The sequence below is a fragment of the Cyprinodon tularosa genome, unplaced genomic scaffold (genome assembly GCF_016077235.1).
Source record: "Cyprinodon tularosa strain WSP-4 unplaced genomic scaffold, ASM1607723v1 ctg397, whole genome shotgun sequence".
Lineage (NCBI taxonomy): Eukaryota > Metazoa > Chordata > Actinopteri > Cyprinodontiformes > Cyprinodontidae > Cyprinodon > Cyprinodon tularosa.
In genome coordinates, this window is record NW_024039115.1 from 254,060 (window position 1) to 278,216 (window position 24,157).

The following is a 24,157-nucleotide window of genomic DNA, read 5'->3' on the forward strand; positions in this document are numbered from 1 at the left end:
AATTTGATGTGGGAAAGGCTTTAAATCCAGGTTTAGCTTATTTATCTTAATGTTGGAGCATAATCGTGTTTTTCGTTGCACTACTTAACACTCGATTCGAGCTTCAAGAGTTTGTTAGATTACAAAAAAGACAAAAAGACCTGCGTTGGCCGGGAATCGAACCCGGGTCAACTGCTTGGAAGGCAGCTATGCTAACCACTATACCACCAACGCCCCGATGTCACCTTCAGATCAGGCAGTTCATTTTGTCAGAAATTGTAACAGTGTTTTGTTGCGTGTGGTTTGGAGGGAATCAGCTAGGTCTTCACCAATGACTCTAATCGTCCCTGCTGCCCTTTTTTTCTCATTAAAAACGGGTCTATTCATTGCACCAATGAGAGGTTTGCCTCTTGATCGTTACCTGTTGTGTCCTCTCGGTGGCGCTGTACATCAAATAACCGCAGACTTTTGAAATTCCTCCGCAGGCTGTTGAGTTTAAAGTTATATTTTCCTTTCATTTTTAACAGCACGTTTTCTTTCCTTGTTTCCTTGTAAATAATTTCCAACAGAGTTCTTGGATAGCAACACTGGAAGTGGATTCTTTCTGTTGGATCCCTAGCTAGCTGTGGGTCCCTGGTGGTTTCCTGACACTATGACATTACATCATGTCCTTCAGCTGTCTGTTGATTCTCTACAGGTCTTTGGACCTCTAAGAATTGAATAAGGGATTTTTAAGCATCCTATGGGAAGTTCTGAAGATCACAAGGGCCCTTAAGGGTCTACGTGATCCCAAAGGGTCTGTAAAAACTTTAGAGGTTGGTCGGGCCCCACAGATCTGTGAATGCTTTTAACAGTTTTTGGAGTCCATACGGGTCTGTGGGGCCCCAGAGGGTCTGTGGGTGTATTTGTGGAATTCCATAGCTCTGTAAAACCTTCATTAGCGCCCCTAAAGGTGTGAATGAAAGTCTATGGCACCTCAAAGCAGTGTTTGGGGCCCCGAACAGTCACTGAGTCCCGCGATGGTCTTTCTTATCAGTAAACGTGTTATGAGTCCTGATAGTTGGAGCAGGTGTTTGCTCAGTTGGATGCTGAAAATCAGAGTGAGACGTCACATCGTTGAAATGTCCAGTTTGACCTGCTGGTCTCTATGACGACCACCAGCCTGTAAACAGACGGCGAGTTTCCATTCAGAGATGAGGAGGAGGAGGAGGTGGTGTCTCTGGGAGCGCTGTGGGAACCTGCCGAGGAGGAGAGAGAGAGAGAGAGTGTTTCTCTGTGACTTTTACTGTTTCTGTCAGTGTGAGAGTGTTTCTGTGAAAGTCAGGCTCTGTGTGTTAAGTTTCAGTGTGTCTTCAGGGGTTTCTCCCTGTTTGTGTAGATCGACAGATGAATGAACAGAAGCGTAATTAAATTGTCATCCTTCAGCTTGCTCTGAAAGTCCGTCTCCTCCTCCTCCTCCCTCTGTGTGATGCGCTGAAGGAGGTCCCCTGGGGGCCCGAGGCCTGGTAAGGCCACTGTGCGGACGCTCCTACCTTCAACCAGAGGTCGAATCTCAACCGTTTCTTTTCGCCTCAGTTGGGGAAGGTTTACGGGTTAAATAAAAAAATGCAGTTTGACCCAAACCCTTCGGTTTAAACAACAGACCCTAAATGACCAGAACCAAAACCACTGGGAGGACTCAGACACTGAGCCCAAACCAGTATGATCATCTTCCTCCTCATGATGATTTTACCATGAGCCGCTGCGGAGAAGCAGAGCAGCTCATTAACATGCAGCTTCTGCTGAGCTCTGCAGGGAGACTGAAGGTGACCAGCTGTCCTTCACTGATAAACAACAACAATAAATAATAATAACAACAGCAATAACAGTTAGAATAACAATGATGATGATGATGACGGTGAGGAGAGAGCGGAGCAGCTAATGAGTCTGCTTTGAACAGCTCATTAGTTTCTCCAGATTAATTATGACAATAAAACATCATCAGTCAGCAGAGCTTGAGCTGCAGGGATCAATAATCTGAGCAAACAACCAATCAGAAAGCAGGGTGAGCAGAGGGACGCTGAATTTAAACCGTGACCGGGTCAAAAACTCACAGCGACCTGTTCAGCCCTCCCAGATCACACAGAACCGTCTTTAGCTTCAGCAGGGAAGACTTAATCAGCCTTGGACTGTTTTGAAGGTATTTTGGCCCTCTTTTTGTTTTTTGTTCATGAGCACAAAAAGGTTCGAAGCAACAGACTTTGACTGGGCCATTCCAGAACCTTCGATCTTACTTTTTTGATTCACATTTGCCTTAGACTTAGAAACACGTTATTGTCATTCTTTATACACAGACTGTATCCAAAACGAAATTTCGATACATACAGCTTTTTGACATTGAATGAGCAGCTCAGCAGTGAAATGAACGTTTCCATTTAAAAGCAGCAGTGATCAAAAGGTAAACACTGTAGGAGATTTGTTGATGCCAACAGGCCCACATCATCAGTCTTCTTCCTCCGTGCTTTGAGCTGCTATGAGGCGTTTGCACAGATATGCTGGGTTTTGATTTCTCTGGACATTGTTCCAGACATATTATTCCAATTCAGATCCACAACCAAATTTCTGCTTCCGTATTGTTTTAGAGAGAAAAAGACATATCCTTCATCCTACCAAAAAAAAAAAAAACATGTCTTCAGATGCCTGAGCTCTGGCTCTGGGCTAAATCCACCAGAGGCGTCAAGTGTACCTAAGTATACTTTTTAGGTATCTATATTTTACTCCATTACTTGTTTTCTTTCCTACTTCTGACTTCTGCTCATTACATTTTCACACAAGTATCTGTACTTTCTATTCCTTACAGTTGTAAAAATAAACGTTACTCGTTATTCTTGGCTTTAGTTTAATGTTTATAAATATTTATTTCATGCCATGTGTGCCATCCAATGCAGATCATTGGCTCCATCCACATCTACTGAAAACTAGTGTAATTGGATGAGTCATATAACGCAAACACTCATCAGAAGCAAGCAGGTGTTCTTCAAACTGCAAACGTGAATTGTCTATGCCATGTTACAATGTAGGATTCAGAAAAAGATGTTGAAATGTCTGAACGGTCGGACACAGGCGAAAGCGTATCAGGAGATGGAGACCAACAAGACCTCCCTCATCCTTGGCCCTATCTCAAAGAATTTTCCGAAATAGTGGAAAAATTTATCTTTGGATTCATATAGTGGGATCTAGCTGGTTTTTTTTTTAAGATTACTTTGTACTTTTATACTTCAAGTAGTTTTTGGAGCACATACTTTTTCACTTTTACTTGAGTAAAGAGGTCAAGCTGATACCTAAACTTTTACCAGAGTGTTTTTAAACCTCAGTATCTATACTTCTACTTAAGTAACAAATGTGTGAACTTTTGACAGCACTGAAATCCACAGCACATTCATCTCAGGCCTTATATGTTAGCAACCATTGCATAGCTTTGGACCTCAGATAGTTCAGATGTGGCCTTAAAACAAGTTCCAGATGACTGATGAGCAGCAGTAGCTCGCCTAAAGTCACTGCTTCCATCTTGGTATTGAGTTCATTCAAACAGAAAAAAAGGAATAGGCTCATCAGAGAGGCCAGCTCTGTCCAGAACTAGAGGTGATGGGTGACTGAAGGACTCTGGCCTAAATACCATCAATGTGTCTCCCAACCTGCATGAAGTAGTTGTGGGAGAACTAAATTGCTCCTTCAGTGAGAGACTGCTGCACTCAAGCTGCACAAAGGAGCGTTACCACAGATCCTTCCTCCCTGCAGCTGTTAAGACTTTACAACATTACTAGCTCCAGAAAACTTGGTGGTTATTTAAATTTTACTTGTAGATGCATGGCTGCACAGTAAAATTTGATTCCGTTATTGTCAAGTAGGGTGGAGGTTTGACAGGACCCAAATGCAGAGACTGGAGCTGCGGTGCTTTCTTGCCAGATTTAATTAACCAAAAAGTGTAACAGAAGCAAACATCCAAAAACATAAATCCACAAAATCCCCCCAAAATACTGAAAATCAGGAATATCTACAACAAGGGGGCGATGAAATGACAACAAACCAGCAACAGTGACTGAGCAGGAGGTGCATATATGGAAGAGAGAAACAGAGACCAGGCTAATCAGCAGGGAGCAGGTGTGAACAGAAGAGCCTTGAAAGGAGCAGGGGAAAAGGAGACCAACACAAGAGGGCAACAGAGGGCAAACAAGAAATACCTAAATACATCCAGAAAACACCTCAAAATAAGAATTAAACCAATAAAACTAGAAAAAGAAAAGCAGAAAACTCAAACAGAACCAAAGCTTTGACAGTTATTTCTCCGTTATTCTTTTTGATTTTATTTCTGGTGTTTCTCGTGCTTCCATAAATTAATTTCTATTCTATAACAAACACTTTTGTTTTTATACAGGTCCTCACACTGATTTCGACTTGTTAATTAGTGTTGGTGTTCTTATCTAAACCAGACTGGAGGACTAAAGCCCCAAACCAACCACCTGTTTTTATATTGGATTTTGAAACTTCTATTATTTTTTTTCAGTCCAAATTAATTTTAGACTGATTTTCCTGAGCTATCTCTATAGTTATGCTGCTATAGGTTTAGACTACTGGAGGACATAGGGACCCCTTTTTCATCATTCTGCTTCATTCTATCTCTATTCTCCTATTCTGCAGAATCTGTTAGTTTAATCTCTAACGTTCTGCTCTCTCTGCTTTTTCTCATAGTAGCTTCATCTGGTCTGTTCCTGTTTGGCTGTGACTCCATCCTGGAGAGAAATATCAGCTGTGCTGCTGCCATCAACACCTTTGTTTCTAGATGTTGGGGATCGGCCTGTTTTCCAGTGTAGTCCTGTTTCTCTGACTGTGACTGGCTGGATGTGCTCTCTTCATCGTCTCCACATGGGAGTTGGCTCAGAGCTCGTCTGCCTGGCTGTGTGTTTCCTGGACAGGGACGCCTTTTACAGCTGCTTTTTGTATCTCTGCTTCTGTCTCCTTGAACACCAGTCGGCCTCGGCAGATGGCCGCTCACACTGAGCCTGGTTCTGCTGGAGGTTTCTTCCTGTTAAAGGGAGTTTTTCCTCTCCACTGTCGCTACAAGCGTGCTTGGTGTGAGGGATTGCATTTGAGTCAATGAGTCAATGCAATCAACTGGTTTTCCTTAGATAGAAAACTTTGAATCAATTTGACTGTGTGATCTGGTTGAACTGTAAAATGCCTTCAGATGACTTGTGTTGTGAATTGGCACTATTTAAATAAACTCAATTGAAATTTAGAAAAAATGTATTTGAAGTAGACTGTTTCAAAGGAAATAAATAAGTAAAAACTGCTGATTTATTGATTATCAAAAGTTGGGATCTTTTCCTCTATCGAGCTTTGCTCTCTGTTTTCAAGCAGCCTGTTTTTACAGATGTCCCAAACATCTGGACCAGAAAAAAATTATAAAAAAAAAACACCTCAGGGTGACCCTACCTGGGCCCCTGAAGGCTCCGGGGGGCCTGGGAGTCATTGCACAGAGTCTTGTTTGTCTTCCCGAGAGGAGCCGGTTCCTCTTTTCTGGAAAGGTTCGGATGGGTTCGGCGCATAAACGGTTAAAATGTCCCGGAGTAAACGGACACCGCGCACACACCTGAGCCCGCCCATCCGGACAACCCAACTCACAGCAGCGAACACACTCCGTGAACTTCCATCAGTTGCTCCCTGAGCGGCAGCGGAGCGTCGCGAGTTGTTAACGGGACGGAGGAAGCAGGGACCGCGGCAGATGACACCATGAAGCTCCCTCTGCTCCTGATGATGATGCTGATAAAGGTCAGTGTGAAGTTCTGGGTCCGGATCGGAATCAGTGTTTGATTGGATCAGCTGATTGGGATTTCTGACATGGGAGGTTCTAGATAGGGGCCAACAGGGGCCAGTGCCCCTGTAGATCATTTCCTGGCCCCTGTTATGGTCCCTTTACTGAAGACATACTACTCAAAGAAATTATAATGATGAATTCACTGAAACAGATAATAGTGATAGGTCCTTTGGATCTATTTCATTTTTTTCTCTTTACATATTCGTTTTTACTAATTATTTAAAAACAATAAGGTGATAGCTTCAGTGGTATTGAGATAGGATCCCAGTTTTCATCTGCTAAATGTTTTTTTTAAACAAATATAAAAAAATCCTCAAAAATTTCCAGCTGAATTTATAATTTTTTTCTGGAGTTCTAATTCAGATTTTATAGAAGACAGTAATTTTATCCTAAATTAGTTTTAAAAAATAAGCAAAATTCCTCAATTATGAATGGATATTGACATAATAAGAAATAGAATTTTAGTTAAATCTAAGTGAATAGAAATTTCCCCTTCATGCAGCGATCTTAATATATTTGAAGACCTGTTTTTTCATTTCATGCTTTTCTGTTCCCCCATCAAAACAAGCGAACCGCCACTGATTTCTGACCGCCGAGTGTCTGCAGACAAACAGACCATTGGATGTGTGTGATGAAGTCAGGGGCCCCTGAGCTTCATGAGGGGGCCCCTCAGCTCAGCAGTGTTTTTGAACTTGAGTGTCCCGTTTTATTTTCATTGTGGACTTCAGTGTCTGCAGGTTTTTGTTTTGTTCTGATCGTCCTGCTGGTTCTGACTCAGTTCTCCCTGCTTTGTGAGTCTGCATGGATCTGAATCAATTAGAACCAAGAGAAGCAAAGCTAAAAGCAGGCTGCAGGTCTGCAGATGCATGAAGGTGAGTCAGAGCAGCACCAGGTGGGTTTCACCTGGACTGGTCGGTCCACCTGTAAGGCTGCCAGAAGTTCTTCTGGTTTCCAGTCTGAGCTTTTCTAAACTCTTCACAAACTGAATGCTGGATCCAAACAGAGGTCCGGTTGGATAAAGCAGCTGCAGCTCAGTTTGTTCCAGTTTTCCTCACATCTCTCAGAGGATCTAAAACTGAAACATGTGATGGATGTTTGTTCTTTCAGCTTTATTGAAACCCTGATCCAGTCTGGTTATCAGAACCTCGGGTCCAAAATCATGCAGGAGCTGCTCGTCCTGCTGGGAGGAACAGGGAGGCACAGGTTAAAGCTGCAGCCCAGATGCAATTTTTTTTTTCTTCCTGTTTCTCCAGGCAGAGAGGGTGTAGGAGGTGAATGTGTTTTGTCTCTTGGACCGGACTCCTGGTATTTAGCAGGAGGTGGGGTTAGATCAGATGGCTCGGGTTTGCAATAGGAGCCCAGTTAAGTCTGCACAGTGAGCCTGTTTGTTCAGAAACTTCTGATTTTCACTCCAGATTGTTTTATCTCTCCCACCAGGGGGCGCTGCTCTGGGTGATGACCAAAGCTGTGTTCTGGTCCAGTTTGGGGCAAAACATGTTTCAGAACAGAAGAGGCTCTGAGCCCAGTTCACATGTGGGTGACAGATATTTGGGAGGAGGGGGAGCATGAAAGGAAAGTTTTTACATCTGTGCGGAATGAAAGTAACCTACTGCCTTTGTTTAAACACTGAGTTCTGATAAAATAAAACCCCACAGTGAGTTATGATCCTAACCTAATGCCTGGAACCAGAGCTGCACCATATAGATATATAAATTATACCAAATTCTGCTAAATCACTTAATCCACTTATATGGCCATGAGAGCCTGGGCAGCAGGAAAGGTTACAATTGAAGCCAGAAGTTTTACTGTGTGTGAAAAGATATAGAAGCTTTTTACTTTTCTCACTGTCAGACACAAAATCTGAATCTGTTTTATGTCCTAAAGACTTATAGATATTAGTCTATATTTTCTAAATGACAGAATAATGACAGCAGGTATCATTTTTTAATTACAAACAAAGCAAACATTTATAAACAAAAATTACACTTTTATTAGTGAGAATTAGAAATTATGAGTATGAATCACAAACAAGTCACAAATTCAAAAGCACAAATCAGAAATGTGTGCGTGAATCACAAATATATATGAGTACGAATCATACATTTACAAGAATAAATCACACTTTTACAAATACGAAACAGATATTTATGTGTGTGAACCACAAACAAATCACACATTTCTGTGTAAAAATTACCGATATATGAGAACCAATCCAAAATTTAAATTTCAAATCACAAATTTGTATGAATGTAATTTTTTAAGAGGAAAAATCAAAAATGTATGAGTAAGAATCATTGATGTGCAAGCACAAATAAAAAAAGTACAAGTATAGAGTACAAATGTATACTTCATATTACCCCATACTTTGGCCTATTCCCCTTAGAAGAACTGATGTGACCAATTTGAAGGTCACCTCGCTCTCAGATGCCTTTTCACCTTTCCTGTTCTAACAGGACTGAGATCAGAGCTTTGAGATGACCATGCTAAAACATTGAAATGTTGTCTTAAGCCTTCCTTCCTTCCTTCCTTCCTTCCTTCCTTCCTTCCTTCCTTCCTTCCTTCCTTCCTTCCTTCCTTCCTTCCTTCCTTCCTTCCTTCCTTCCTTCCTTCCTTCCTTCCTTCCTTTGTGGAAGGACCATGCAGCTTTTTTTTGCATATTTGTAACAAATATGCAAAAAAAAAGCTGCATGGTGGCACAATTCTTAGCAATGAAGGAAGGAAGGAAGGAAGGAAGGAAGGAAGGAAGGAAGGAAGGAAGGAAGGAAGGAAGGAAGGAAGGAAGGAAGGAAGGAAGGAAGGAAGGAAGGAAGGAAGGAAGGAAGGAAGGTTCTTTCAGTAGCATCACCTGGTGGACACCAGAGGAAATGCATGCCTGTTCCTCAGAGAGCTAATTGAATATTGGTGTTTTATTTACAGACCTGTGGCAGCAGAACAATGACAGAGACGTTCTCTGACAGAGGAACCAGAATCAGACGCTACGCCATCAACCCACTGGGAAACAAGTGGGGTCATCACAACATCACATACAGGTAGATCAGCAACAGGCACATCTGAGCAGGAAGCTGATAATTGCTTTCTGAGCTCCGCGGACACAGATAATGGTGTTAGAGGCTGTGAACTGATCCATGTTTTGATCTGTTAAGGTGTGTTGGATAGTATTGAGATATCAAGTGACAAGCTGTTGTCAAGATGTCAATGTGCATGTTGACAAGGAATGCATCTAGTTTGGTGGCGTGTGACACTTTGGCGTAGCAGAAAATCTGTGAGGCTCTGAGAATGAGGCCGATCTCTAAATCAGCCTGGAAGGAGATGCCCATTGAGCCGCTGTCTCTCCATCAATCCAGGATCATCAAGTTCCCCAACACTCTGAACAAGGAGGACACCCGGAAGGCCATCAGCATCGCCTTCACAAAGTGGAGCGACGTGTCTCCGCTGACCTTCACTGAGGTTACAGAAGGCAACGCCACTGCTGACATCACCATCGGTATGATGTCACTGAGCAATAATAAAAAACAGTTGTCAGGAAATAAATGAAAATGTTATTTTTATTATTTTGCTACTTCTTTGCTGATTTTTAAACCCTAACTTTTGCTCAGATCAGAAGTTAAACACCCCAGACCTCCTCTGATACTATAAAGCTGAATGGTGTGAATGTTATTAGTTAAAACACCCTCTGAACATATCAAAATGTCCTTTGGGCGTTAGGTTTCTACACCTTTAACCACACCGATTGCTGGTGGTCTCCTCTTCACCCCTGCTTTGATGGCCTGAATGGAGAGTTGGCACACGCCTTCCTGCCGCCACGAGGAGAGATCCATTTTGACAACCATGAGTTCTGGATCCTTGGGAAGTCCAGGTTCAGCTGGAAACAAGGTTGTATCTCAGCACTGGCAAAACTAAAGTGATAGATTTCCAAGTAATACAAAAAGCAGACGCTAAGTAAAGGGCTGGTTGCTGACAGCTTACAACAGTAGATAAGGGCTTTAATGTCATAATGGGTATCAGGATTCTATCCCATATGCAGAACACAACCGGAGTCAGGGAAAAAGTTCAAAGGTTTATTGACTTAACAGGTCAGGGGGTTATCAGATTCAGGACTGGTCACGACTGGTTTCTCTGTTCTGAGATTCAGGCTGAGCGGCAGAGGAGGGGAACCAGGAGGGTCCAGAGGCTGAAGGCAGGCAGAGGCAGGGCAGAGCAGTTACTCTTACTGAGCAAGTTCAGAGCTTCTCTCTCAGCTCTTACTGAGAGCGGGCAGGCAGGTTTCAAACTGAGTTGGATTTCCAGGGTTCTCCTGAGAACAGACTGCTTGGTTTCTCGCTTGAGAAACTCTTCCAGGTTTCAGGTTTCCAGGCAGGTTCTTCCTGAGAAGCAGAGAGGACAAAAACAGATTAGGTTCAGCAGGCTTCAGGGAAGTCAGAGATTCAGACAGGCTGGTCGGCTAAGGTTTGCTAACCATAACTGGCTAAACACTCTGGTGCCGGAGTGTTGCTCTGCCCCTCCTTAAATGCTGGTCTCCTGATGAGCTCATGAGCCGCAGGTGCGGTGGTCAGCTTCAGCTCCAGGAGACCTAGGACGCCCTCTGCTGGAGAAGGGTGGACAGACCTCCAGATCCCAACATTTAATATGGAAAGGTTCAGTGCATCGCAAAATAAATATGGTGCAAAACGCAGTAGAACGTTGAGTTGTATCCTACTTTAAAGGATTATAAAAGTTCAAGCCACATTGGTGGTGCAAAATAATGTTGAAAGTGTAATGCATAGTCCAGTTTAGTTTTACAGTTGAACAGTCTGATGGCAGCGGGAAAAACAAAAAGCTGTTGTAGAATCTGCTGCACCTGCATCCAATGCTGCAAAGCCTCTTCCCAGAGGGCAGCAGGGAGAACAGTCCATGGTGGGGGAGTGAGAGGTCATTGAAAATGTTACAGGCTCAGGACACGCAGCGCTGGGATGAAATGTCTTTAATGGAGGGAAAAGGAGCACAGATGATCTTCTCTGCTGTTCTCACTTTCTTCCAGTCTGAGGCGCTGCAGCCTCCACACCACACAGTGAGACAGCTGGTCAGAACGCTCTCTATGCTGCTTTTGTAGAAGGTGATGAGGATGGGTGGGGGAAGGTGGGCTCTCCTCATCCTCCGCAGGAAGCACATGCTCCTCTGTGCCCTTTTGACCAGTGAGGTGGTGTTTACATTCCAGGTGAGGGTGTCTATGATGTGCATCTCCAGGAATTTGGTGCTGTTGACCACCTCTACAGCTGAGCTGTTGATGAGTAGTGGAGCGTGGTTAGGACGGTTCTTCCTGAAGTCCACCATGATCTCCTTTTTTCTCCATGTTCAGGATCAGGCTGTTCTTCTGCACCAGTCCACCAGCTGCTCCACCTCCTCTTTTGTTCTTGATTTTATTATATATAAAAATAAATCACAGTCAATAATATAAACTCCCAAGATCCAGCAATTCATATTTGTACATTTTAGTAGACTTTATTTTTTCTTTATTTCTCATATGCTTTACATGTGACTATTGAGTCTTGATGTTCCTTAAAGAGGATAATCATAACCTCCCAATAATATATTCTTTGTGAGGGTGTGGCCATGCCAAGTAGTCTTTTCCTGTCTTTTATAAAAAGCAACCTCCTTGACCAGGACATTTTATGGAACAGGGAAAGATAAGCATGATCTTAATATCTTAATATGTTTTTCTATGTTATACTTTGATTGTGTTTATTGACTAATCATCTTAGGCAAAACAGAAATTCCTTCATGTTCACTGTAGTGCACATCAAAACTTAGATCATTTTAGCAAGGTAGACTTCTATAAAGTTGCAGGATACTGGTCCTCAAGGACCAGAGTTTGACATTCCACATCTGGATGCTCTTCAGGAAAGGGACATTCCTGCAAAGCTCCAGGTTCCATCCTGGTAAAACCTGGTGAAAAATGGAGGAAAGTCCAGTTAGCATCAGGAAACAAGCCTCTTAAAATGGCTACTGTAATAAAATAACACCAGAAGTGCTGTTGATGTAATCTGGTAATGATTGTTAATATGCTGTTTCAGATGCACGAGGAGTTTTCTAATGCGAGAATCGATTTCTTTTAAGGTTCACTCGTTCAAACAAATGTAAAATCTGTTGATCCCTGAGCACAGTTGCCTCCTTTTACAATCAAACAATCAGAATCTAGCTGTCAGAATGAACCAGGACCAGTTTTGGACCTCTGACTCTGTTCCATTTCTCAGGAGTCTGGCTGAATGACCTGGTCCAGGTGGCTGCTCATGAGATTGGTCACGCTTTGGGTCTGTGGCACTCCAGGGACCCAGAGGCTCTGATGCATCCCAACGCCACGTACACCGGACAGAGAAACATTGCTCAGGATGATGTGTGGGGGATCCAAAGACTCTATGGTACCTACCTGAAACACACAGAAAAATGTGTTCTTATGTCAAATCTAAACTCTAGTCTGTTTCTAGGCGCATTGTGTTGTAGTGTCAGTGCTGAGGATGATTCTGTAGGTTTAGATCAATTCACTTTATTCATTTGACCCCGATTTATTTTAATCATTAATCAAATAATTAACTATGTCTTTATATTACCATTCTCAACAACAACATATGCTATTCAACCAATCAAATGAGTCTAATTTCTGTAGAAAAGGGATCTAAAGGTTATTTCACTATTTTTGTTTTGTTTGTGTGTCTGCAGGATGCCGGGACAAGAAGAGAGTCTGTGATCCATGGGCTCGACTTGGATTCTGCGAAAGGAGAAGGACCTTCATGAGGAAGAACTGCCCTCAGCGCTGTGATCTCTGCTATGGTTATTGTAGACCTTGGTATCATGTTGTAGAGTAGAATGTCTATCTTTGGTCTTTGAGCTAGCAGAACCAAACCCTATTTCTTGTCTGGATCTCATGCTCATCACAGAGCCCCTGGATGTGGTCACCACACCGACGTCGCCTCCAGCAAATCTAAAGATCAAGATGGTTCCTCGAGGGAAGGTTGTTGGTTTCCGTTGTGGGACCAAAACCCACCGCTCACCCCCCAAAGTCAGGTCAGCACAGACAAAGACAGGTTCAGCCTGTTCAGCTGTTCAGTTTGGAACCAGTAGTGCACCACCTAACCACTTCCTCCATCTTCTTCCATCCTATATCCATGTGTCCTCCAGTTGGTACAAAGACGGAGAGCAGATCTTAACCTCCATCCCTGGTTACATCGTAATGAAGGACAGAGACCTCCGCATCGTCGCAAATGAGTTCAACGAGGGCGTCTACACCTGCCGGATCCACCGACGCGGCGACATCGTATCGGCTAATTCTTGGGCCATTCGACTGAAACCAGAGCAGCCATCAAACAGCTGAGGACATCTGGATGGATGGACACAGGGACAGGAGACGCTAAGGGAAGGGGGACCCTTGTTTTGGGATATAGTAACCCCGAAGAACAGTCCATCAGTATTTAGTGTTGGATAATCGGGAGCTTCTCACGAAACATGAATTGCATAATGTGATTTGCTGGCAGCCAGCCGGATGTCACTGTCCGGAGTCAACTGTCTGATGGGGAAACAAGGATCTAGAATCTTACAGATGCTCTGGGAGGTGGATCAGAACTTATCTCACCTCCTCAGAATTTGTACTAAAGTCAGGGACATCAAGAAATTTCACAAAGTTCTGTGAGAGTCAGCTTCATCTCAGGGAAACTATAAACACAAGTCAGTTGTCTAACTGATGTTTCCTTTGCTCTGCTAGTGATTCACCATCTCATTTAGGCTGAACATCCTGCCCTCTATGACTTACATAACTGATCGAAACATAACAAGACCACAGCAGATTTGGAAAACCTTCACCATGAAATCATCAGTTCTGTGCTCCGCTCCCAGGCACCCTAATTGGTCATCTATTAGACGTCTTTGTGACCTTGGCATTATCTGTCGACTTAATTTTATGTCTGGGATTTTTTGTGTCTCCATCATCAATTTCAGTTTTGCTATGGAAAAGAAAACAATAAGTTTTATCGTACCTGACTAAGATTTCTCTTTAGTTGATGATAGTAAATAATCCAACCTATGTCATCTGCGCAACTTTGGTCTTCCGAGCCAAGCTGTTTGTTTCTGCAGAGAAGAACGTACAAAATAGAAGACATTGAGTTATTATTCACGAGTCGTTTTCCACAATGGCGGTCAAACAAACAAAACAAGCCGGTAAGGTACCAAACAGGAAAAAAGCATAGTGTAAAGCAGATGTAGATGTGACCAATTATAGGCCTCCTGTCTTCGGCACTGTCTGCGGTCACCTACAATTTTGGAGAGGTGCAGCAGAGTGTCTGCAGAAGGGGGGGGCCCATTTGCATTAACTGCGACACACACGCAGACCACCTGGATTCTGAGTATAAATCAGTCTTAAGGACAACCTAGAGATGCCAATTAACCTAACAGTCAAGGTTTTGAACTGTGGAGGAGTACCCAGAGAGAACCCACACATGCACAAAGAGAACTGTAATAAGAGGCATCGTTTGTGATGAATCCCACCACTGCTGTGTCGTCTGCAAACTTCATTATATGATATTTTTACCATATCATATGGTGGTGGTGGTGGGGGGGGGGGGGGGGGGGGGGGGGGGGGGGGGGCGACCTAACCGACCTGGTGATGGTGTGCAGCACGGGGCAGCTGTTGTCCAGGCTACCGTCACGGGTCATGTTCTGTTGCTCTGTCCACTGCTGGCTCCCTGTTTTGACTACATGCTGCACTGTTGTCAACCAAAATCCTGGATGATTTTGAAATTAAAAATTGAAAATTGAATTGAAAAGTTGGACATGTCCCAAAAAAAGAGGATGTCTGGTCACCCTACTATATGATCGCTTTATTGTCTTGCTGTGCATTCACAGACTAAAGAAGGGGACTCATTACCCAGCCCAGGGTGAGCTAGTGCTGAGGGTGATGGTGGAAGAGATGGTGTTGTCAACCCTGCAATTCTGAGGTCTGTTGGTCAGGAAGACCAGGACCCAGTTCTCAGTGTGGGAGAGCTTTCTGTGCTAAGGTCTATGGGATGATGGTACTGAAGGCCAAGGAGAAATCCAAGAAGAACAGACAGATATAGGAGTTTGCCCTCTCCAGGTAGTGAGGGCTGTGTTCACCACCGATGAGATGGCATCAGCAGTGGATTGGTTCCTCCTGTAGGCAGACTCATGTGTGTCCAATTTGACATTTTGCATCTCTGTTGTAGCCCATAATACATTTGATGCACTTTCACATGTGCTGTGGACCATTTTATTTTGTGGGCATATGTGGCTTTGTACCATTACGATGCCTGCAGTCACTGTTTTCCTCACTTATTGGGAGTACAGATATGACTCACCTGTCCTTAACACAGCATCCCTAGCTGGTGAAGACTCTCAGTCATTCAGGTCATAGTCATTCCTAAAAAGGTTAAAAAACAATTCACTTGACTTTGTTTCCAAGTTTGAAGACGTTTCACTTCCCAATTCACATTTTGAATTGAAAAAGCTTCCTAGATAGAAAGTGAAACATCTTAAAACTTGGTAACAAAGTCCAGTGGATTGTTTTTTAACCTTTTTGAAGCATCCCTAGCTTTTATCCGAGCTCTTGTCTCAGCATTCAGCCAGTGTTTCTGGCTTATATAGCAGGTCTACCATCCTGGTGGTGACATCATCAGCACTTTCGGAGGTGAAGCTGACAACAGAAGAGGGGAATTCCTCCAGGTCTGCCCATATGTAGCCGCCTCTCCAAAGACCTACCAATCTGTGCACTGAAAACAGTCCAGCAGCACAGCGGCTACATCTCTGAGCCACATGGTGGCTGTGTTCTTAGTTAGCCTAATCCATCTCATCAGCTGTTGATATGCTGGCACCAGCAGGATGGAAATATAGTCAGAGGTGCCAAGATGGGGTCAAGGAAGAGCTCTGTGTGAATCCGAAATGTTAGTCTATACACAGTCCAAAGTGTCTCTCCACATGGAAAAGGTGACATGCAGGTCAAAACTGGGTAGAGTTTCACATGGCTAAAGTCCCCCGCAACAACACAGGCTCTTTATCTGCAGCGACCTAATGATAACATACAGCTCCACTGGTGCTTTGTTTGCATCAGCTCCTGATGGCATGTAAACAACAGCGATGAACACTGCATTCATTTTCAATAGCAGATACTACAGGCAACATTTCACTGTCTTATGCTCTGTCGCCCCAAAGCAGTAGCTTTTTACCAGTCCACTCTTCCTACACCAACCTTTATTTATATACATACAGAGTCCTCCTCCCCGTGTTTTTCCTGCCCAGTGGTCGCGTTCCGCCTGGGCTAATTGGGAACTGGCCCCGGATCGGGACGGGACACAATTTTTTTCTGTGGGAGTGGGACGGGACAGGAGTCAAAATCCACTCCCGTGTCAGTCTCTACTCGGTTGTCATCAGGAGCCACTGTCTTGCAATTTTTAAAAATTTAAACATCTCATTTGGGCATAATTTTTAGATGATATGTACTCTAGGTGTAAATCAAGTACTGAACTAGAGCCTAAATCCCCCTGAAAATAATATAGCCTTATTCCGAGACCCAAAGGAGCTGCTGCACCTTTGTGCGCCAAGATAGGAACAAGGCCAAAGATGTTGCAGGTGATAGGGTTATCCGTGCAGAACCACGACCACCACCAGCCTTCTACTGTGATGCTCTTGTAATGTTACATGACTGGTTTAGTCCTGCTTTAGATTTCCCAGAGGCTCAACACACCAGTGCACGCCATCATTCGCTTCCAGAGCCCAGATACTCTGCCAACTTAATGAATTACAAGACCTCACAGTGAATAAATGTGTGCATGCTCAGAACCTTGAAAGAACAAGGTTTGGTTTAGGGCAGACAGTGTTCCTTATTAACTCCTGAACCTCACCACGGTAACAATCTGGCTTATTGTTTGTGTTTTTTCTAGTTCTGTTTACACCTGACGGTCCATCTGATTGGATAAGTTTCTGTTATAAAGAGCATTGCTACATGGGTCTTTAAATTCCAACAGCCAACATCTACAAGCTTTCCAGATTCTAGATTCTAATATTGTAATGATAGAAATGTTTTGATTGTTGAGCAGCTGTAATAAATATAGCTATTTTTCCATCATCTTTATGTATCTCGGAAATGCTTATTGTTCTGCATCTAAACTGCAGAAATTCAATTGTTCATATAATATTTTAACTACGCTATCTGGGCATGAAACAGTAGTTCCCTGCCACTCTACTACTAGGTAGTGTATTCTTTGAAACTTAATGTGTGTATTTCCTAAAAACTGCTCCTCCAATAAGTTATACTGTGCTTGGGATGTTTTCAAAATGTTAAAATCTTGAACCTGTTTACAAGTTGTTCATCTTTCAAAGAAAAGGGAAGCTATTGTGTAGATAAATGTAGAACACAATAAAAGTTCTGTATTTTTGCAAGAAATCATTGTTGTGTCCTAATGTCCTAAAAGTTAGCCTTGATAGCATTAGCGTGCTATCACTGCTCCATTAACTTCTGTTGTCTTCTGTTGTATTTTAACATTTGCGACAGGATGCTAACATTAGGGGCAATGTTGTTTTTTGGGGTTGCCGGGTGGTTAATATTTCTTATTAATTTCTCAATAAAAAAATTTTTTTATTTCTATTTACAACGTTTGAAAATTAAAAAAAAACAAATGTTTGTATTTGATCATTTAGTCTAGATTTTTGTATATGTGTGTTTATGCTTAAATGTAAATAATAATTAAGCCACTTTTGCTTTATTTAGCCAAGTGTAATAAACCAAGAGGCAATAAGATTAAATAATTTTTTCTAGTAGTTTATTATTCTATTACTTTTCTATTTATTACTTTTTTGATTAATTTAAAAATAAATCAACATTTCTTAATGGAAGAGTGTTATTAATTTTAAAAGAAATATATTGTGAATTTTAAATGATTGTATACGGCAAATATTTTTGATTTTAAATTAGAAATGTTTATTTTTTTCGAGTTTTGTTTGTTCTGTATACGTAACTCTTGGTAATTATTAGATTTGATTACAAAATTGGACGATTATTCTATTAATCAATTTGATTCTTTTTCTTTTTTGGCCTCAAATCAAAACTAAACAAAAAAAATAATCAGTGAGAGACTGATACTTTAGTAAAAAAAAAAAAAAACTTTCTATGGAAACAGAATATTAGCACATTTTTTTCTATCTTTGTGAGCTGCCGGAGCAGCAAAACCAAATTAATGCCATTTATGAGCACTAATTTGGTCAAAATCATTGCAAGAACTCCAAATGGCCCTAGGACCAGACTTTGGAATCCCCGTTCCAAAGTTTAATCTAGTGTTGAAGCATCAACCTGGGGTCTTTCTAGAGAGATGATGTTTTATTTTTGCATTAGTGGAATCTCCTCAGTACTCTGAGAAGCTTTTTTGTCCCATGTGTCTCTTTGATGGACCACAGACCTGTCCATAGTTCTAGTTCCCACCCAATGACAGCTAGATTGCAGTCATTGGGTGCTTGTCAGTACCCGGCAAGCAAAGATGTACTGATTTAAAAGAAAGATGCAGGGATCAAGTTATCTTTGGCGTTAAAATTTGCTTGATGATCCGACCAATTTTAAGTAAAAAACGTTTCTGTTCATTTGATGGACCGAGCGGCAAGGAGAGTCAGGCACAGGTCTGAGTCCAAAAAATACAGTTCTTTTATTTAATCCAAAAAGTGAAATATAACTTACACAGACACAATGGGACCATAAAAGAGATCAAAGTAACAAAACTACTCAGAATAACTAGCAACAAAATATGACTAACTGAAACAAACTGATCTACAGTACCATGCTGAGACACAGGGGAAACTTAAAGAAAGACATGGGGTATAACATACACAATCGCAAAAAAAAAAAAAATCACACAAAACCAAAGAAAGCAAAATTCCATCCCCTTTGTGGTCTGTGTCCAAAATTAATTATTGTCCAAGCAGATAATACCTGAAGGAATTCAGGGCCCACTTGATGGCCAGAGCCTCCTTCTCCACTGGTGAATAACGCACTTCCCTTGGAAACAACTTGCGGCTGATAAAGGCAGCCGGATGACCATCTCCTGGTGGTCCCTGCAACAGAACTGCTCCCAGTCCTCTCTCTGAGAAATCAGTCTGCAGTCTAGCTCACAGAGGACTTTGCAAAACTGAGTTCTTAGTGAATGATCATCACAGATCCTGAAAAGCCACTTTGGGGTCATCAGTCCAGTAGCTGTTGTTTGGGCTCCAGGATCCAGTTTTATCTGTCAGAGCAGCTGCCCTGGCACAGAAATTAAGGAATGATCTTAATAGTTTTCTTGTCACTGGAATGGGATGGACTCAATGGCAGAAACTGTATCTACCTGAGGCCTCATCACCTTATTTTCAATTACTAATCCAAGACACTGAGTTTCAGCTTTAGCAAACAGGCACTTTGATGGATTACCAGTCAAGCCAGCAGACTGAAGATGCTGCTAACATCCTTTACAGAGATCAATGCTGGTCGGCCTTCTCCAGGTGCTCAACCATGTTGTCAAAATGGCATACTGTATTAAGGTACCTGAAATTTATGCAAAAATGGATGCTGCCATTCTTCTTTGGAATCAGGACCACCAATTGTACAGATTTCTCTCCTGGCTCTGCTTTCCTTCAGAGAGGTGATAGAGGTCCAGGTCTTGAGGAGTGACCGCTGACACATAGTGCTCTTCTGCTTCCACATCCTCCTGAACATATTTGATAAATAAGACCTCTTCTGCTGCCTTTGGTCCCTCCATCCACTCCTTTAGCAGGTTGATGTGCAGTACTCTGCTGGAGTGGGGTTGATCTGGACTGGTCATCTGGTATGTGGTCTGTCCCAGTTTCTGCTGGATCTCATGTGACCCCTTCCACTTTACTAGCATCTTCCTGTCATCCCTTGGCACTTTTATCCAGGAGTGAAAGACCTCACTTGGCTATCTGGTCACACCAGGCCTTCTGGTGCTTATGTGATTCTGCCGTTTGAGCCTGCGCCAGTTCTATCTTTTCCAGCTGCTCATGCATCAGGACAACATAAAATACCACTTTAACAGCTCCGGACATTTCTTTGTCACCATCCCAAATCTTCCTCAGAGGAGATAGGGGAACCATTACTTCATGCCTGTATAACATTTAATACTCCATACTCTGGGAGTATGGAGTACTGGGCCCTTTAATAGGGGCTGTTGTGTCCCTGCATAACCGGTGTCAGAGCCTGGTGTGCATTGCCAGCAGTAAATAGGACTTGTTTCCAGTGAGGGTCGGACTCCGCCAAGGTTGCCCTTTATCACTGATTCTATTCATAACTTATATGGACATAATTTCTAGGTGCAGCCAAGGTGTTGAGGGGATCTGATTTGGTGGCCTTAGGATCGCGTCTCTGTTATTCGCAGATGATGTGGTTCTATTGGCTTAATCAGGGATTGACCTACAGCTCTCTCTTGAGCGGTTCTTAGCCAAGTGTGAAACGGCCGGGATGAGGATCAGTGCCTCCAAATCCGAGACCATGGTCTTGAACCAGAAAAGGTTAGAGTACCTTCTCCGGGTTGGGAAGGATGCACTGCCCCTATTGGAATGAGAGGAAGATGGAGCGGAAGATCGATAGGTGGATTGGTGCGGCATCTGCTGTGAAGCGTGCACTGTCATGAAACGAGGACAGATGGACCCAGTATTCAAGGAGAGACAGTCAGTAGGAAGTTCAAAACATTTATTAAATGAAGAACAAAACTACAAGGGGAGCTGCTAGGACCTGTGGCATGCGGCAACTGCAGGTGGGGGGCGGGGCACCGCCCAATCACAGACACTCTGTTAGTGGGAGAAACACAGGTAAGTGACCACGATCATCTGACAGAAGACAATTATCCGAGTTGATCACTTACCTGGTTTAACAGTCCAGTCCAAGAATGTCCCCAGTGCTGCAGTTCCAGAGGTCTTGCAGGAAGCCGATCCTGGTCAGGGATACAGAACAGACTGGAACGGACAGAACAGGCAGGATCCAGGCTTCCATACATCCCAGAGCTCCCAGGCAGGTTCAGAGTCTGACCAGGTGGTCACCCACAGGAATAGACAGGATCAGGTGCAGACGGGCAGGCTCAGTGGCAGAGGGTAGCAGAGACAGGACGTGGAACGAGAACTTGATGCAGGACCTTTAAACTGGTCTCCTCCTTGGAGCCAGGCTTACTGGGACAAAAACTGAACCTCCCCACGTATAGAGCCAAAAACCCAGAGGACTGCACGGGGGAGGAACAGTGGACGATTAGGAGACGAGACAGACACAAAAACCTCTTTCCATTGGCCGCCAGGATCCAAAACATGAACCATGAAATAAACAGAACGGACAGACTAGCAGAAAAACAAATAATGATCTGGCCCCGAATGCACAGGCTCAACAGAATATAAACCAAAGAAAACAGGTGAAAGGAATAAATGTTAATTGAGGAGGGCAGGGAAAACGACAGGTGAAAGAAATGAACAATTAAGGGAGAGCAAACAGGCCAGATCATGACAGTACCAGTCTGTTGTGGTTAAGAGAAAGCTGAACCAAAAGGCAAAGCTCTCAATTTACCGGTTGATCTATGTTCCTACTCTCATCTACGGTCAAGAGCTTTGGGTCATGACCGAAAGAACGAGAATCTGAATGCAAGCGGCTGAAATTAGTTTTCTCCGTAGTGTGTCTAGGCTCTCCCTTACAGATAGGGTGAGGAGCCCAGTCGTCAGGGAGGACTCAGAGTAGAGCCACCGCTCCTCCACATCAAGAGGAGCCAGTTCAGGTGGCTTGGGCATCTGGTTAGGATGCCTCCTGGACGTCTCCCTGGTGAGGTGTTCCGGGCACGTCCCACTGGGAGGAGGCCCAGGGGGAGACCCAGGGGGAGACCCAGGACACACTGGAGGGACTATATTTCTTGGCTGGCCTGGGAACGCCTTGGGATTCCCATGGGGAGCTGGCCCAAGTGGCTGATGAGAGGGACGTCTGGACCTCCCTACTGAAGCTGCTACCCCCGCGACCCGACCCCGGATAAGCGGAAATAGATGGATGGATGGATGGATGGATGGATGGATGGATGGATGGATGGATAACATTTCAAAAGGTTAAAAAAAACGCTGAAGCCTATGTTTATTCTCTGTAAGGTAGCAACTGATGCCAGTTTGTTCCCGTTTCATCGACAAACTTAAGCAGAATCTGCTTTAAAGTCTGGATAAATCTTTCAATGAGGCCATGAGTGTGGGGATGATACGAAGTTGTCATCAAGCTTTGACTGGACATTAAGTTCCACGATCAGCAAGTATTTCATGTGGGAAACCAACCCTTGAAAATAACTGCAGAAGACAGAAAGCAAATGCTTTGGCTTTCATGTCGCACAAAGAGAACACTTCTGGATAATTTTTGGCATAGTCCTTTATAACCAGCATGTAATACCTGCCTGCTTTTCCTTTTTCCATAGTTTAAAAAAATGTCCCTTCCTCACCTTTCAAATGGACTTCTGATGATTGGTAAAGGCTTGAGAGGAGCTCTGGAGTGTATTTTCAGTAAGAAGTTTTGGCACTGAGGGCAGCTTTTACAAAACAGGATCACATCTGCCCGCAGTCCAGGCCAGTGGAAGTGTTTCTTCATGTGGGCCATGTTCTTATGCTTTCCAAGGTTTCAAGGAACAGCACCATCTTATGGTCTGCTTTAGGACCCACCAGCTACTCACTGGACCTTGTCGTGGAAAAAAAGTATTCAACTATTCATCCTAGTTAAATAAACAGAGATCGATGGATTTCACTCAGTCGGCACATTTATTAATATCTTTGCAAAGAGAGAACAGTTCATCATACAGCCCTAATGGCACAGCATTCTTCTCTGTTCTAATCTGGATAGCGTTCGTCCCCCCCTACTTACAACAATGGAAAACAGTCAGAGTCATTACAAATTACACACACTTTTGGTTAACAGTAACATGTTATGAATAAACCTTGAGAAAGAACCTGATTTGTTATGGGAAGCAGCTATGTCTGGTCTACAAACACCAGCCTGGAGAGAAATGTGTGGCCTTGAGAGAGAAACAGACTGAGTGAAAACTTTTATAGTGAGTAATAGGATAAATTAATATATAATAGAAGAAAGATAAACATTTTCCGACAACAACCTTTACTGGTTGTTTGTCTTTTTTCGGACCCCGCTGATTTTTAAATGGTTACGCCAGACGTAGAGGAACTGAGCAGCTCCTTTAGTGATAGACTTATACACCTTGTTTGTAAAATGGAGCACCACTGTAGGTCATTCATCCCTGCTGCCTTCAGACTTTACAATACGGCACTATAACTGCAATAACTAGTGCGCAAGTACTACTTAGTACCCTGTGCAATAACCAGTGCAATAATCCTGTTAAATAAGAGAATTCAGCTGTTATAGTTATCTCCCTACTTCACCGTTGTTCCTTAGCTTGTACCACTTTAATGTTCAACGCCAAATCCATATGTGTATAAGTCACTTTAAATGTACATAAGTCACCTTAAATCTCTGCCCTATTTTTTGTTTGTTTGTTTTATTTTCTTGATGAACTGTATGTATGTGGACACACTGTATATACCCCATGCACATTTTCCTCTTTTTGGAACCTTCTTCTGACAATTGAATCAATGTGACAAGTGAATTTCTCTACTGTGAGATTAATAAAGTCTACCTTATCTTATCTTTTTTCCAGTCTAGACCCATGAAAATGAGACCGTTAAGAATTATTAAAGATTATTAGTGGAGCCAACAAAGGGAGGGTTAGCTGATGAGGGTTCTTCTTCTGATGGTAGATGTTCATCAAACTGAGGCTACGGGGCGAGGTAGCTGCAACCTTGAACTTCCACCTGCTGAAACATATGCTGCAGAGCTCTAAGATGCTGTTCCTGGTAGGTAAAATCTTTCCTTCGTCTTGCTTCCTGGGCTTCCTGCTGACCCATATGAGAGCAAAGAATGGAAATCAGTTCTTACACTGTTGACCCTCAGTGCTATCCATCCCTCCAAGAGTATCCATTGTGCTCAGTCCATCTCTTTTGGTGTCTGAAGTGGGATCAAGCAGTTTAAGGCATAGGATTTTCCCCCATATCCCTTTATTGTCTGAGCCATGCAAAAAAATAGGAGTAGCAAACAAGGAGATGGTCAAAACCAACCAGTTGGAGCAGATGGACCCATATGACCCATTTCTCTCTCCTCCATCTTATCCATGGTTTATCAGCCAAACTCAACAGAATACAAATTAAAATAAATCTCGAAAAAAAAAATTGTAAACCAAAATGGGAGCACTTATTTTAATATAAATGTGATAAATGATTTCCAAATTTAAAAAATCGCTCTGT

General features: G+C 42.9%; 1 protein-coding gene and 1 non-coding gene across 2 annotated transcripts; one reads left to right on the forward strand and one right to left on the reverse strand.

Moving 5' to 3' along the window:
- Window positions 1–141: 141 nt before the first annotated feature.
- Window positions 142–213, reverse strand: trnag-ucc. Its single transcript has one exon. It is a non-coding gene; the product is annotated as a tRNA-Gly (tRNA).
- Window positions 214–5,592: 5,379 nt separating this feature from the next.
- Window positions 5,593–14,396, forward strand: mmp23bb (matrix metallopeptidase 23bb). Its single transcript, XM_038297774.1, has 8 exons — window positions 5,593–5,787; window positions 8,750–8,862; window positions 9,178–9,317; window positions 9,539–9,706; window positions 12,064–12,228; window positions 12,527–12,637; window positions 12,745–12,871; window positions 12,986–14,396. The coding sequence occupies exons 1-8, from the start codon at window positions 5,749–5,751 to the stop codon at window positions 13,176–13,178; spliced, it is 1,056 nt and encodes a 351-aa protein (XP_038153702.1). The 5' UTR covers window positions 5,593–5,748; the 3' UTR covers window positions 13,179–14,396.
- Window positions 14,397–24,157: the final 9,761 nt, after the last annotated feature.